This window comes from Taudactylus pleione, unplaced genomic scaffold (assembly GCF_031769625.1).
Source record: "Taudactylus pleione unplaced genomic scaffold, aTauple2 ptg000911l, whole genome shotgun sequence".
NCBI lineage: Eukaryota > Metazoa > Chordata > Amphibia > Anura > Myobatrachidae > Taudactylus > Taudactylus pleione.
Window position 1 is genome coordinate 933,151 of NW_028285312.1, and position 14,638 is coordinate 947,788.

Genomic DNA, 14,638 nt, shown 5'->3' on the forward strand with positions numbered 1-14,638 from the left:
AAGGTTAGCCAACACTGCTTTATGCCTCAGTCCTACACTGGTGCTAGGTTCTTCTGCTGCTCCCCCTGACTCCCAGACTTGCTTCAATGCTCTAGAATGGGGCCCGCATCTGAATTGAGCTCAGGCAGGATGGCCCTACTACTGCATTTAATGGTTTATTGTGATCGCTGGTTCTGTATATGCTGGAATTACACACAATACACTTTGTATGAGACATATTAAAGCTGGGTAAATGCTAATTATGCCCTCTTCATGGACAGGCCACACTCACTCTAAAATTAAGCATTAGGAACCCCCCCCTCTGGAAATCCAGCGTTTGCCAATGCCTTTATCTCCACTCTTTCTCCCTCCAAGGCTTAGTACAGTGGTTCTCAAACTCGGTCCTCAGGACCCCACACACAGGTCATGTTTTCCAGGTCACCTAGCAAGTGGACAGGTGTACTCATTACTCACCGACACATTTTAAAAGATCCACAGGTGGAGCTAATTATTTTACTTGTAATTCTGTGAGGAGACCTGGAAAACAGGCACTGTTTGGGGTCCTGAGGACCGAGGTTGAGAACCTGTGGCTTAGTACATCTACCCCTATATCATCTATACAGGAGACTAGACAGATGGGAGTTATACTGTTCTTCAGTACTGAATAGATCTGGGAACTTGACCAGTTGGGAAATACCTTCTGAATACATTTGATGAAGCAGAAGAGGGAATTATATGCATTTTCATTCGCACGCCGATGGCCCACGAGACAAGAAAGACCACCTACGAAAAACTATTTTTATATTAAGTTATCACAACAGTCTAAAATACAGAGGTTAAATAAAATAGAAAAAAAAAAAAAAACATATCCAGAAATTCTTGTTAAAAACGTTACAAAATAAACAACCCACTGCGGACAGTCTTTTTTTTGTTCCGGCTTAGTATAAAAATTAGAATTTTTTTATTTTTTTTTCAAACCCGTCAGGATTAGAGCTTAATCCATCCTGTGCTGACAAGGCCGAGTTATGGTCAATTCAGGTGTAACTTGCAGATGATGTGAGCGATGAGTTAGTTACTATTATATGTTGCTGGGAGATCTTGGCACAGATGCTTGAAGGTCTGTACATATCAGTTGGCAAATAAAGAATCATCCAAATCAGTTCCACAATGCAGTCGGTCACTAGGCAATGATGTTCTAGTGCCGACCCCTAACATTTCTGTATTTCTCTTTTCGTATCTTTAAAAAAAAAAAAAAAAAAAAATTAAATACATTTAAAAATAAAATAAAAAAATCAGTTTGCCAAGTCAGAGCACAGGGAAGCAATGATAACGAATCTGTGCAGTCTTCTTAGAAGGGATTAGCACTTCCTATCCACAAGGGGAATGCAGCAGCCAAATACGGACACCCTGAAGGGTGTTGTACCAAAGAGCGCAAACTATAAACTCGCCCATCATGTGTGTCCAGTCCCAGATCTTCGCATAAAAAGTCCAGTTTAGTCCAAGTGTAATGAAGCCGAGCCGAATGCTTGAAGGATGATATAGAATTTCCTGATTAGTTGGCGTAACACTGGGGAGGGGTGAACAGAATCCTTGCCGCCCCCAGTCCCTCTTCTCATGTCCTCTGGTGCCTCAGACCTCACTTTCAGTGGAGGATATGTGCCTCCCCCTCCAACCAGTATCTGGTAAGGAGACTCTACGTTCAGGGCTTGGAGGCAGCGTGACACTGCCCGACTCAGATTGCTCTTCCTGCAGCAGCTGTTGCGTTTCAGTCGGGTCCAGCGAGGCGGTACTGGCTTGCAAAGAGACCGTGTCTGTCTTGATGCACACGTGGTCACGGAGGATGCTGCCTCGCGATGGCTTCACCTGCTTGAGATCGTCCCACTCGCTCTCCTCACCAGACAGTAAACCAAAGCCCTCCAAGATCCTGATCTTCTCTTTGGTGAAGCCGTTGTCGGGGACAGCCTGTGAAGTGGGAGGAGGCATTCAGTTATTAGCAACACAGGCGCAGCGCCCCTATTTCTTTTTTTTAATACAATTTGTTTTTATTGAAGTCAAAAATGGCATAGTACATATATGGCCCACAACGGCCTACACAAACACCAAATAAGTACGAATAACAATATGCGCCCCTATTTCTTAAGAGAATAAAGAGACAAACTATACAGATGTGTCCTTTCTCGTCTTTGCTGCAGTCACGCGAAACAGCCCCTCTCGGCGCGCCTGGTCCCGTTAGATTCTGCTAGCGCCGGGCGTCTTTTTCTGCTGCTAATGTGTCTAATTTTTAATATTATGCAACACTCGTATATCTGTGTGCACCTGAGCCTCTCAATGAGCTTGCAAGGTGCTATGGATGCAACGGCCGCAGTTTTTTTTCCGCACCAAGCAGGGTTGCGTAAAATTGCATTAAAAAAATGTTAAAAAGAATTAAAAGCCGTATATATTTGATTTAAATAGGATTTATTAATTTTTTTTAAAATGAATGTTTAAAAATTTAAAATGTTTACTTAAAAAAAAAAAAAAACATCAAAAACTGTTTATTTGATTTAAATCAGAGTTTTTGTTTTGGATTTAAATAGGATTTTTTTATACATTTTTTTTTTATTTTTAAAAATCCAATCTTATGCAACCCTGGCACCAAGCTCCGTATACAGACTGTGCCGCATTGAGACTTAGACGCAATATCGGCTAAAAAAGGACGCCCAACACTAGCAGAGTCGCGTGGGACCTGTCGGCTCACTTACGTCAGGCATATCGCGCTGCATGGTGTATTGAGGCTAGATGTATGCGGACACATCTGTATGTCTAATTAAGTACAGCAATGATATACACCGTAGGAAGAGAAACTTTGACACATCCTCTACCTTCCATCTCTGAAGAACAAAATTTAGATATATATTTAGCCGGAGAATACGAACAAAATTTCCTGAAATGAAAACTCACAACCAAAGCACAGAAGTAAAGAAATGCAGAAGAAAGCTTTATCAGTGATAATTAAAGAAAAGTCTTAAGCTATTTCTAAAAGGCAATCAAATTAAATTGTCTTCTTTAATAAAAAAAAAAAGAAAAAAAAAAGAAAGGAGGTAGCCATTCTCCCAAAGTTAGCTCCAAACATACACCTGCAGTCTTTCTATGGGGTCGTGTCACTCAGAGCCGGGTGTCAGTGTCTGGTCGCTCCCATTGTAGGAAGGACTAATGAGGATTGGTTGGTTTGTGGTGACTTGTTGATGTGTGTGCAAGCACTTTTATGTTAGGGAATTTAGGCTGCAAGCACCTATGGGGCAGGGTCTGGTGGGAATGCCAAATATTCTCTGTATGGCACTGTGTATACTTGTGGCGCTCTATAAATCACTAATAATAATATACAGAGGGGGGCCTAACACCGAGATGGCTATTCCACTCTGCTAAGGGTATGAAAGACGTATACAGAAGGCTTGACAAGTACATTTCATGCTCACACAGTTAGTAACGATCATCAGAAATGCTAGAAGGTAGGTTCTCAAACCCACCCTCAATCTAACTTCAACAGAGCAGGTTTACCGGATTCCTCACAGAATCACAGGGTAAATAATGAGCAGGGCACATGTATTCTTCAGAAGGATTCAGTCACTGAATAACACATGCATGTGCTCATGAGGGGATTCTGGAAAACAGGACCTGCTGTCCGCACACAGAACAGCTTCCAGATACGCTAGACCTGAGGATATGTTAGCAAGATGCATAGATAGTCACTCGCGTGCAGCAGCCGGCGATACCTGCTTGTGGTGCGAGGGCTCAGAAGAGGAAAGGTGAGAGGCTGTCAGAGGGAACAGAGCGCTGCAGTGGAGGAGGAGACAGTGTGACACGGAGAGTCAGAGAAGTGCACATACATGTAACACAAGGGACACAGCAAAGAAGAAAAACATTTTACTTCTACACTGAGAAACATGACATTATCCCCAACTCAAACGCACAGGTATATTTCCATACACCACACCTGTCTGCAAACATCGGGGTCATAGAAGGGGAGATGGATCACGCCTTACGGGAGAGCTAAAGTGAAGTTACCAATAGCAACGCCTGCTACATCCGTTTGCCTGATAGCATTTTCACCCCTCCAGTTTACAGTACTTAGATCACTTGTATGTCAGCTACATTATCTGAAGTCGCAGAATCACTCCATTTCCATTTAGATTCCTGGGAGTAGGAAGATTCCCATAGGAGTTAAAGGGGTAAGTAACCAATATGGAGGGGTTTGTATTTAAGAACATTTTCTATTGAAAATGCTGCTTTTCCATTTGTTAATAATCATGGATCAGAGACTTAATACATAGCCAAGTGAGCCGGCACGCCGTTGATTATGATAATTGCTGCGTCTGGTGCCTGCCTTAATCTTACCTCTCCTGGCAGGGAAAGGACATCAAGTACTGTGGAGCTTAGGCGGCACTCATTTATTTATTTTCATGCTACTATGTATTCTGCCCCCCGGGGGGCACTGCGCTGCGTTACAGCCTACAGATGGCGCTGTATCTCATCTACATTCTATACATTAAAAAACAATTTGCGGCTACTTCGCACCTATACGCAAACATACACCCATTCATTACACAGTATATGGAAATCACAATTTCATGTCTATCTCAATCAGTACATCAGTCACACACTAACACAACCCATCACTTACACACTAACACAATCCTCACCTCTTTGCGTTGCCGCTGCAGATGACAGACCGCGGGTCTGTGTACTGTGTCTATTTTCACCTCTTGGGTAGATGTGCGGTAGGAGGGGTTGCTGTACGTGAGAGTTCCCAGGGCTGGTTCCGACAGTTTTGCACGACGATGCCTGAGAAAAAAGTTGGATGTATGATAAAAAAAAGTCAGAGCCTTTCTAACCTGGGGGTGTGCTATTCCCCTGATCTTCCGGTGTACCCTCAGACCTTCAAGCTGGGTGGGAGGAGTCAATTCTGTGTAATGGCGAAGACTCTGGCGACTAATATCTTGACTACATTTTCCTTGCACCCCACAAAGGAGTGTAGGAAAATTATTGAAGATTATTAACCAAAATAGACAGTAATTTGCACAACCAAACATCGCGGTGATGTCTGGTGGCACATCCCTCAGAATGGACTCCTTCCCGCTGTCTAAGTCTACATAGGCTCCAGTAGATGAGGGGAGCAGAACGTACCATGTAAAGTAAATCTCCAGATTTATCTCAACAACGTGACCTACAACCAAAATTTCTTTAACCTTTGAGTTGTGAAATTTGGGGGGCTGTAGTATGGTTCAGCACTGCCTGCTTCACAGTTGCTTATTGTTGGGGGGAAAAAATTAAAGATCAAATTCAACAAGTGCTCAAACCCCAATGAGACACAATTTACAGAATTGCACTGGTCAAGTCTATAAGGATGCTGGTCGAAAGGGGACAATATCTTTTTAGGAGTATGTAGAACAGATGCTCATCTTTGCTGGAAGAGGCATGGACAAGAGCAAGGGCTGAAATGCTCTTCACCTGTAACAGTAAGTATGTCTCATTTTAATGTATTATACACCATGTAGACAAAAGTGATTGGACACTGACGGCAAATAGAGGAATAATATTTTATGGACGTCAGGTACTTTGTAGATCCACCACGTGCAGTGATTACTGCAGACACCCTTCTTGGCAAAACGGTCCACAAGTTCCGGGAGAACAGCAGGCGATATGTTTAGCTATTCCACCTTATGTACAGTGACCAACTGTGACACTGAAGAAGGTCATGTTGGCCTAGAACGCACCCGTCGCTCCACTCCGTCCCAGAGGGCGGTAAGATCTGGACTCTGATCTGGCCAGTCCATCCGGGGTAACCAAATTCTCTGTATACCAGTCCAGTGTTGCCCTGGAAACATGACAGCTGGCATGGTCGTCTTGATAAAAACAATAGTTGTTTCCTTAGAACTGCAAGTGCATGGGGCCTCCCTACCAAGTGTTCTTGTCGAAACCGCCACATTAGTGGCCATTTGGAACGTGTGCGCAATGCTATGTATGGTACGCATTTCACTTGCGCATGGGTGCCCAATCACTTTTGTCTACATAGTGTAGGAGGAGACTAGAAAACGTAATGTACATGCCAAAAGATTGCTCAAATCTGTCAACAGTGCTGTGAAGGAAATAGATGGACAAGTGCAGCAAGGGAAAAGGATCTGGTCAGTGTAAACAAGTAATTATTCACACTTCCGCAAGTTAGAGACGAGATGGATGAGCCTGTTCAACTAACATCAGACGTCACAATCGCCCCGTTACTTCCTGTACACATTTACCCACCTGTAGATCAGCAGAGCGCAGATCAGGAAGAGCAGGCACAGCAGAGAAAGCGACCCGGCAATTATGTGAGGTACACGTAGTCTGTCCCCTGAGCAAACACAGATGAAACATTGTAACAGAAAACTATATGGTAATCAGCTTTGTAGATAACATACACATAGCGATCAAAACTCAAGCTAAGATTCTATAATCTAGGTTTCCCCCTCACCTGCACTGGCTGGCACAGCTCCTAAGGGGGTACAGAGACCCTTCGACGCCTCCTCGTCTGAGCAGCTAAAGAGATAATACGGAGATGTGAGAATTTACACAGAAACACAAGGGGTTTCACTTTCTGACCTGCGAACACTAGTCTGTGCGGGCATACTCTTACCTTCCTGCTGTTACCCCCGGCGTACGGTTATCTTGCTCGCTCTGGGTGTTAGGACTGTAGGGGCCGGAGATTCTCTCACTATTGTTTGTTGGCTGTGGAGCTGAAGGTAGAAATCCAGGAACTTGAAGAGGAGAAGAGAGAGAACTTAATGAAGGATAGACAACCTTTGTGCAACCTCAGTGCTACAGCCAGGCCTAAAATTGTAATGCAGCCGAGGTGTGGGCCTAATGGGGGGAATCCACTAGACGATTTTATCCCTGTCCAACCTCTTAACGATTTTCGCTTGAAGTTTCCCTTGAAATATGATCTTCCACTCTGAACAATTTGCAAAAGATCTAACAATAAGCTATGTTGTTTTAATCTGTGATTGAGAGCTTTCAGCTATAGTGGGCAGATAGTGGTTCATCGTTTGATCGTTCAGCGTGAACGATGTGTAAACGATGTGTAAACGATGTGTAAACGATGTGTAAGCAATCAAGTGAAATTGACCTGCATGTTCAGTTGATGGAGGAGACGATCAAACGACCAGCGGGAGCGCGCATCGTACATCGTTAGAAACAATTACTGCACGATTTGCAAACGATGTACAAACGATGTTTGAACGATTATCGAACGATTTTATCATTATCGTTCAATCGTTCAATTTTATCGTCTAGTGGATACCCAAGACCTGCAGTCTGAGGTAAGCTGCCTGCTTGTCACGCCATATTGTGTACTTTTTCCATCATGTGTTTCTAAATGTGATTTTAATTCCTGATGGAATACATTTATTTGATTCATACCATTTTCTTGTGTAGAGGGGTAGAAGTTAGTGTGGAGACAACCACAAATAAAACAGAGCTACAGAAAAAAACAACTTTACATCCATGCCAGACTGCTGTGCGTCATTAGGGCACCCCCTGTCATGTCACTGCCAACATTCACATACATTATCAAGTTGTAATACAATCAATCAATCAAGAGCAGGGTCCGATCTGGGACATAAATTCAATCAACAAATAAAGGAAGCCAGCGTCACGGTGGCGTAAAGTTGTATACTCACTAATTGAGCAGGCCTCAGACTCCAAGTCATCCGGACAGGCACACACAAAATCATAACTTCGAGCGAAGCAGAGATGGGAGCAGCCACCATTATTAACCGCACAGGGGTTACTTCCTACAAGGTGGAGAAAGCAAAATGGGGCTTTAAGGGAGCCATGTTCTGGAAGAGCAGAAGTCTGATCAGAATGAAGATAGACCTCAAGAATTGTGAGAAGAGGAACAACAGATAGAGAACATTTCCAATAGCTATATAGGTATAACAGAAACTCTGCCATTTTGTACCTGTCTGCCTCAGAGGAGACACCACAATGATGTCCATAAGTCCTTCCATGTTGCCCAAGATGGTTTCCTGGCTCCTCCCAGAGTATTTGTCCACTCTCTGGATTGATTTTGTCTGCCAGTCAGTCCAGTAGATCCAGCGGCCCTCCTGTTAATGACAAGCCAATTAATCAGGATTCCATAGCTGGATGAAAAGCTATTCTACATGTCCCATGCTCCATAAAAGGAAGAGATACAGTATTTACATGCCATCTTTCTATAAAGGTTCCATAATCTCTTCACTCCTATCAGATTAGGTTCACAGAATCTCTGTGTATTGGATGGATACGATCGTTCACCCAGAATTCTCACCTGCGTGAGGGCAAAAGGATGGGAGACTTGGCTGACGAGCACCTGGCGGGTCTTGCCATTCAGATCGGCATTCTCTATGCGATCCAAGTGGGCATCTACCCAGTAAATCCTGTAAGGAGAACAGAGCCAGAAAGATGTAGAAGTCCAATGTATATATTTGCACTACAAAGAGACATCACCCTAGAAACTAGATGCAGATTATTTATGGTTATGTGTGAATACTGACCTACGAGTGTCATAGTCCAAGGTCAGCCCATTGGGCCACCCAAGATCAGTATTAACAATGACTTTGCGGTCAGAGCCATCCAGGTGAGCCCTCTCAATTTTGGCAACATGGCCCCAATCCGTCCAGAAGAGGTAACTGCAAGAGTGAGAAACAAAATTAGAATGTTTCTGCCTGGTTGTAGATGGTAACCAAAATGACTCAATGTACATTAAACAATACATGAGCAGCAAAGGTTCTTCACAAACACCACCACCGCCACCACCACAGGAAAGGCTAAACTGAAAAGCCTCACAGCGTGGGTATAACAAAATCGGACAGAATAAAAGATGTAGTCACAAAATTAGAGAAAAGAAATAACTTTTTTGGTGAAATGTTTTTTTAATCTTCTATGTATAATTCACAAATAGTTACCCCTCCTCCCCCCCTTAACACTAATTGTAAAAATCATCATCATTTATCGAGAAGGTTGAAAACAATTCTGTCGCACTGGACAGTCGGTACAACAGATGATACTTCAAACCAGAACAAGGACTGATTAGGTTGATGGTGAGGGGGACATGAAATGGGGGTAGAGGGGTTCCTGCCTGCTAGAGCTGACAAATGTTAATTATGGCAAAAAATTTAATTATTTTTTAACATTAATATTTTTTTCCAACTACACAAAGTTGATGAAATATTAAAGTAACAAAATATATTTGCACTCTGGATCAGCAATATTAACCATCAACTTCAAGTGTTTGAATATTTTTTTTTCAGGGTTTTTCCCTCTTCTGAGAATTGGTTGCAAAAATGATCCTTTTCTCACGCCAGGTTTTACCACATAAATATTTTGTGAACATGGGCCCTCATTCAGAGCCACTCGCTAGCGGCAGTACGCTCGTTCCGAGCGATGTTCGCACATCTGCGCATGCGTACGGATCGTTATACGCATGCGCGAACCAGTCAGTGCGGCCGAAATTCATGTGCTCGCAATATAGCGAATGCCTGCTATTTTGAGTGACAGAATGAGGCGTATGTGGGTGGTAACAGGGGAAGGTGCTTGAAAATGGGGAGTGGAGATCCGAACGCAGGCGTGCTTAAAGGTCAAAACGGGCGTTTTATGGGTGTGCATAATTAATACAGCAGCGTCATTGACCACGTCACTGGGTTATTTTATAGCCAGAACTGCTCGCAAGATTGTGGTAGCAAAAACCAACCACAAGAATAGCGAGCAGTTCATACGCTGTTCAATGTATCCGATTAATCTAATAAATAGCGGACATGACGTATGGTGCGAGCGGCCAGGGGGCGTTTTTAACAAATAAACGAGCGTATGTTTTGCTCGCTCGTTCAGACTTAGAGGTGTGAACAGACTGCAATTTGCGAACGGATCATTTGAATAGCCACCCCTTGTTTTTGAACGAACGACCGCAAATAGCGAACGGCTCTGAATCAGGCCCATGGTTTCTAAAAAGTAATGGGGCATACATACTAGACGATAAAAGTGTACGATATGAATGATAACGATATTGTTCAACGATATATCGTTCATATTGTCCAGTGTGTATGCAAACGACCAACGATGCGCCCTCCCACAGGTCGTTAACGATGTTTGCGGTCGTGCAAACATACAGGCCAATCTGACGATATCGTCAGAAAGTGCCTGTTCAAGGATGCGACAGGAAGACGTCACTGAACGATATCGCCAGAAAGTGCCTGTTCAAGGATGCGACAGGAAGACGTCACTGAACGATATCGCTCAGTGTGTACACCCAATATCTTTCAGCACATCGTCTAGTGTGTATGCCCCTTATGTGTAATATTTTTTGTTTCCAATTGGTGTGACACTGGCAGGATAATTCAATCTTTAAATAATACATGTAATAAAGCTGATATTTGCCCAATACCCCTTTTCCACTGGCCAAAATACCCGGGTTTTAGCTGTGTTAATGGAAAGAGATCCTAGGAAAAAATCCCGGGAATTTCTTCCCGGGTCTCGAGCAGGGTTTTACGCGGGTAAAACCCTGGTCAGGCTCAGTGGAAACGGGTTTTCTGCACGGTTATTGTGTGTCATTCGGAAGCTGTCTGTGTGACAGCTGTCACCGGGGAGGGAGAGATTACAGCCTCCTCGGATGGTCCGGACCATTCCGGTTTTTACCCCATCCCTACTTCATACTGGGAGACTGTAATCTCTCCCCTCCCCGGTGACAGCAGTAACAGACAGCCTCCCGAAGGACCCACTCCCCTGGTCGCAGATCCGCTCCGGCGTTCACGGTAAAGATGGAGTTTCAAGCTCTTGGTGATGACATCATTGCCAGGCGCCGGCAGGGCACCCGTGTCTGACCCGGGATTTTTGGTGGAAGAGGGGTATTCAAAACATCTCTTTTATTTTAATACAATATGAAGGGTCCTGGGATTTCCAGTAACAGTTTCTTCTTTCCATCTTTACAAAATGGAATCTCGGTGGGGTAAGGGCAGCCTGCACTCACGTTGCAACTCTGCAATGACTCTGGCAATAAAACTACAATCCCATCAGCTACTGCAAATCTGAAGCAGTACAGTGGTAGTGACCATCTGTCTCTTCCCTATGAGTCCATGCTTCCCACAGCATGGTTGCAGAAGCTATTGCTTCAATCCTGAAAGCCAACACCTGCAGAGAAGGTAACACAAAATGGAGGGCACAGTAAAGTGGGAGGAGATGGACTACACAGTCCTTATGTTACATATTCTCTACAGGACCCCAAGCAGTGATAGTTTTTCTAAGCTAATGCAGACTGGTTCCATGCTGTATTAGCAAATATGCCTAATGGAAGCTACTACCAACATTTTTCTAGACTAAATAGGAAGGAACTAGGCCTTAGGCGTATCGGGGTCTGCAAGCTGGGACTGTTCTGCTGGAAACTCTACAGCTGACCGGTATATTCTAATTATCCTTTAAGGATAGCAGAAGGTCAGAGGTGAGAAGAGAAGAAAGTGAAGTTGGGACTTTTTGAACTCAAGAAATCCTCACCCTTTTCTAGGGAACACAGCAATGGCACGCGGCTCATCCAGGCTGTTGTTAATCAGCACCTTCCGGTATTTCCCATCCAACCGCGACACCTCAATAGTGTTTGCACCCGTGTCCGTCCAGTACAGATTCCTGGCCACCCAATCCACAGACAGCCCATCTGTAGTCTTCAGCCCCTCGCCAATGATGGTCTCCATCATGGTGCCATCAAGATCCACTCTCCTAATGGACAAAGAGGTACTCAGCAAACAGAAACAGTAACAATTCTTAATTCAGCACCATAAAGTACGTGCAATAGCATGTTAATCCAGCTGGCAGTCATGTAGGCCACCAAGTAGTCATTGGTTTCTTTTATTAAAAGGACAAACTCCAGAATAGCACCTCCCTACTTCATTACGGAGAGTTCAAGCTTCTACCACACACACCGGGCCTAATTCAGAGCTAGCAGCAAATCAGAAAAAGGAGCATTTGCTCCTGGAATAAACCATGTTGCAATGTAAAGGGTGTAAATGCCCTTATTTATTATTTTGCATGCAGGGAAAATACTGACTACATTTGCATATACCAAAACTACTATATGCAGATGATGGAGCTAGAATGGAACGGTCAGGTTTTCCCCAGCATCCTGTCTCCTAGGGGTGGGACATAACCCCTCCTCTGCCTCCCCCTACTGCAGAAGGGTACACTTGCACTTTCACTTTACTTTTTTACATTAAATTCCATATCAGACAGTGAAGCGGTGAAAGGTCCCCACTTGTTCCGCACCTGATGACATCTAGGAAAACGTCTGTGTAGTAGATTTTTCCTTCCACGCTATCATAATCCAGAGAGATGACATTGTTCAATTGCTTGATGGGCATATAGACGTCGGTATAGTCTTCAGTATCCAAAGAGATCCTCCGGATGGAGTCACGGCTGGAGAACAGTAGGTATGTGTCAGGAGATGGGTCACAAGTACGACCATCCTCTTTCAGCAGGATGCCAGTGGGGCAGGCACAGGAGTAGCTGGCAGGGTTTGGCAGACAGAGGTGAGAGCAGCCACCGTTTCTGTCTCCGCACTTGTTGTACCCTAGGAGAAAGCAGAGGAAAAATTAAATAAATAATGGATAAGGGAAGACTAACAAGGTAAGGCTAGGTAAAGAATATGAGATCCAGCAGGTGATACTGACCCAGAGCATGAGTCCGGTCCACCGCTTGAATGTCCATGAGACCGGGCAGGTTGTCCCTGACCACAATGACATTTGCCCCTGTGTCTTTATCTGCCCTTTGGATTTTGCGTGTCTGCCAGTCTGTCCAGTATATATGTGCGCCGAGGAGGCTTAGACCGTAGGGATGCTGGACCGGAGAGACCAGGATCCGCCTGTTCCTTCCCATCAGGTCAGAGGCCTCTATTCTCTATAGAGAGGGACGAAAGACGTAGAGACTGGATATCAGAGATAGAAGGAAGATGTAACATCTGCCCTGTTTTTACGGTTTCAAAAATGCAGATTACAATTGAATTTTTTTAGCCTTCAGTTAAAAGGAGGATTTCATTAAATCAAATACCCCACATTTAAACTGTACCTCTGTATGTGCATCAGCCCAAAGGAGTTGTGAGCCAGCTTTATCCACTGCCAGTCCATTGGGCCAACCCAGGTTCATGCTTATAAGAACCTTACGGTCCGTACCATCCATGGCCGCCCTCTCCAGCTTTGCATTCTCCCCCCAGTCTGACCAGTACATGTATCTAATGAAAGAAGACTCAAACATCAGTAAATGTGTGGGTGCATCACAATTTAGGTCTAGATTAGACAAAACATAGTTTTTATATTTCTCACCCCATCTCGTGATAAAGGGCAATTGCTCGGGGACTTCCCAGGTTCTGCCAAACGAGCACCTTCCTCATTGAACCGTCCAAATTCCCCACCTCGATTCGATTGGTCCCAGTGTCAGTCCAATACACCTTACGGCCAATTGCATCCACTGCTAGACCATCGGTGGTCACCAAGCCTGGGAAAGAGAGTTTGTATAATATTACCATACAATGACCATTATGGCAACTACAACATATGGTTGCGCCAGTTATAATGTTTTTAAGTACTTCCGAGGCTTCCTTGGGTAATTACCAGTGGTGATTATATCTTGATGCTTGGACCCATCCAGTGCCGCTCTGCTAATTTTACGAAGCGTGCTGTCCGCCCAGTACACCAAACCTAAGGAAAGGAAGAACCATCAACCAGACTGCCCATCACTTGTCCTAACCGGCATCGGGCGTCATTGCAAAATGCTCCTCCCTGAATCGATCACATCACACTCACACTTCCACAGTAATTGACAGAGATAAGCTCTTGCTCACCTTCCAGAGGATCTACACTGACTGCAATTGTGTTCTTCATGGTCACATTGATGGGGACCACAACATCGGCAAAGTAGGGGATGTCCAAGGAGACAGAGCGGATGTCCGTCCTCCGGGCAAAGATGAGGAACCGATCCATTCCTTGGGAAATGATGGGACAGATGAAAGCGGTAAGATCTGTACACGTTATAGGATAAAGACGACAAGTAACGGTACACACACTAATTCATGAACGCAAAATTCACCTGAGGAACAGGTCCTGCCGTCTTCAAGTAGATTAACTCCGGTGGGACAGGCACAGCTGTGGCCTTTTGGGTGAGGCGAGAGAAGACAGATATGGCTGCAGCCTCCGTTATTTGTCGAACAAGCTGAGCGAACTGCGTGTAAAAGAAGAGAAAATGAGAACAGTTCTCCTGGTGCGTTATCATCCTGGACCCCACCCATTGCAGCTCATGTTCTGCGGCCGATTTATTCACTTTAATAAATAATGAAATTATAAATATTATTTTTTAATGACACACTAAACCAAAGACGGTCCTAAAACGACGAGGCACAGGGAGCAGGCTAAGGTGAGGGGCTCTGGGCCTGGTTCTGAGGCACAGGCAACTTCGTATGCAGCCGCATCTAGCGATATTATGTGTACCAGGCTGCATATGCATCTTACAGGATACAGAGCCCTGCGGATCTCAGACATTCCTCTTTGGATGCTAAGGGGGTGGAGTTGGGAGTAACTTTACAACTGGACAAACCATGTTGCACTGCAGGTGGGGGCAGATGTAACATGTGCAGAGA

At 44.4% G+C, this 14,638-nt stretch overlaps 1 protein-coding gene across 3 annotated transcripts in view; it reads right to left on the minus strand.

The window, feature by feature from the left end:
• Nucleotides 1-767: 767 nt before the first annotated feature.
• LRP4 (LDL receptor related protein 4) overlaps nt 768-14,638 on the minus strand; it is a 91,106-nt gene continuing 77,235 nt past the window's right edge. For 2 of the 3 annotated variants that reach the window (XM_088459452.1, XM_088459451.1), the window contains 17 exons: nt 14,092-14,223; nt 13,847-13,987; nt 13,617-13,703; nt 13,329-13,500; nt 13,075-13,237; nt 12,681-12,906; nt 12,277-12,580; nt 11,515-11,733; nt 8,526-8,660; nt 8,300-8,408; nt 7,952-8,096; nt 7,671-7,784; nt 6,629-6,749; nt 6,467-6,531; nt 6,259-6,346; nt 4,659-4,800; nt 768-1,941 (listed from right to left, as the gene is read on the minus strand). In XM_088459452.1, the coding sequence (XP_088315578.1) occupies nt 1,609-1,941; nt 4,659-4,800; nt 6,259-6,346; nt 6,467-6,531; nt 6,629-6,749; nt 7,671-7,784; nt 7,952-8,096; nt 8,300-8,408; nt 8,526-8,660; nt 11,515-11,733; nt 12,277-12,580; nt 12,681-12,906; nt 13,075-13,237; nt 13,329-13,500; nt 13,617-13,703; nt 13,847-13,987; nt 14,092-14,223 (2,696 nt within the window). In that variant the 3' untranslated portion in view covers nt 768-1,608. Of the gene's footprint in view, nt 1,942-3,731; nt 3,793-4,658; nt 4,801-6,258; nt 6,347-6,466; nt 6,532-6,628; nt 6,750-7,670; nt 7,785-7,951; nt 8,097-8,299; nt 8,409-8,525; nt 8,661-11,514; nt 11,734-12,276; nt 12,581-12,680; nt 12,907-13,074; nt 13,238-13,328; nt 13,501-13,616; nt 13,704-13,846; nt 13,988-14,091; nt 14,224-14,638 lie in introns of all 3 variants that reach the window. The other variant, XM_088459453.1, reaches the window with a different exon arrangement.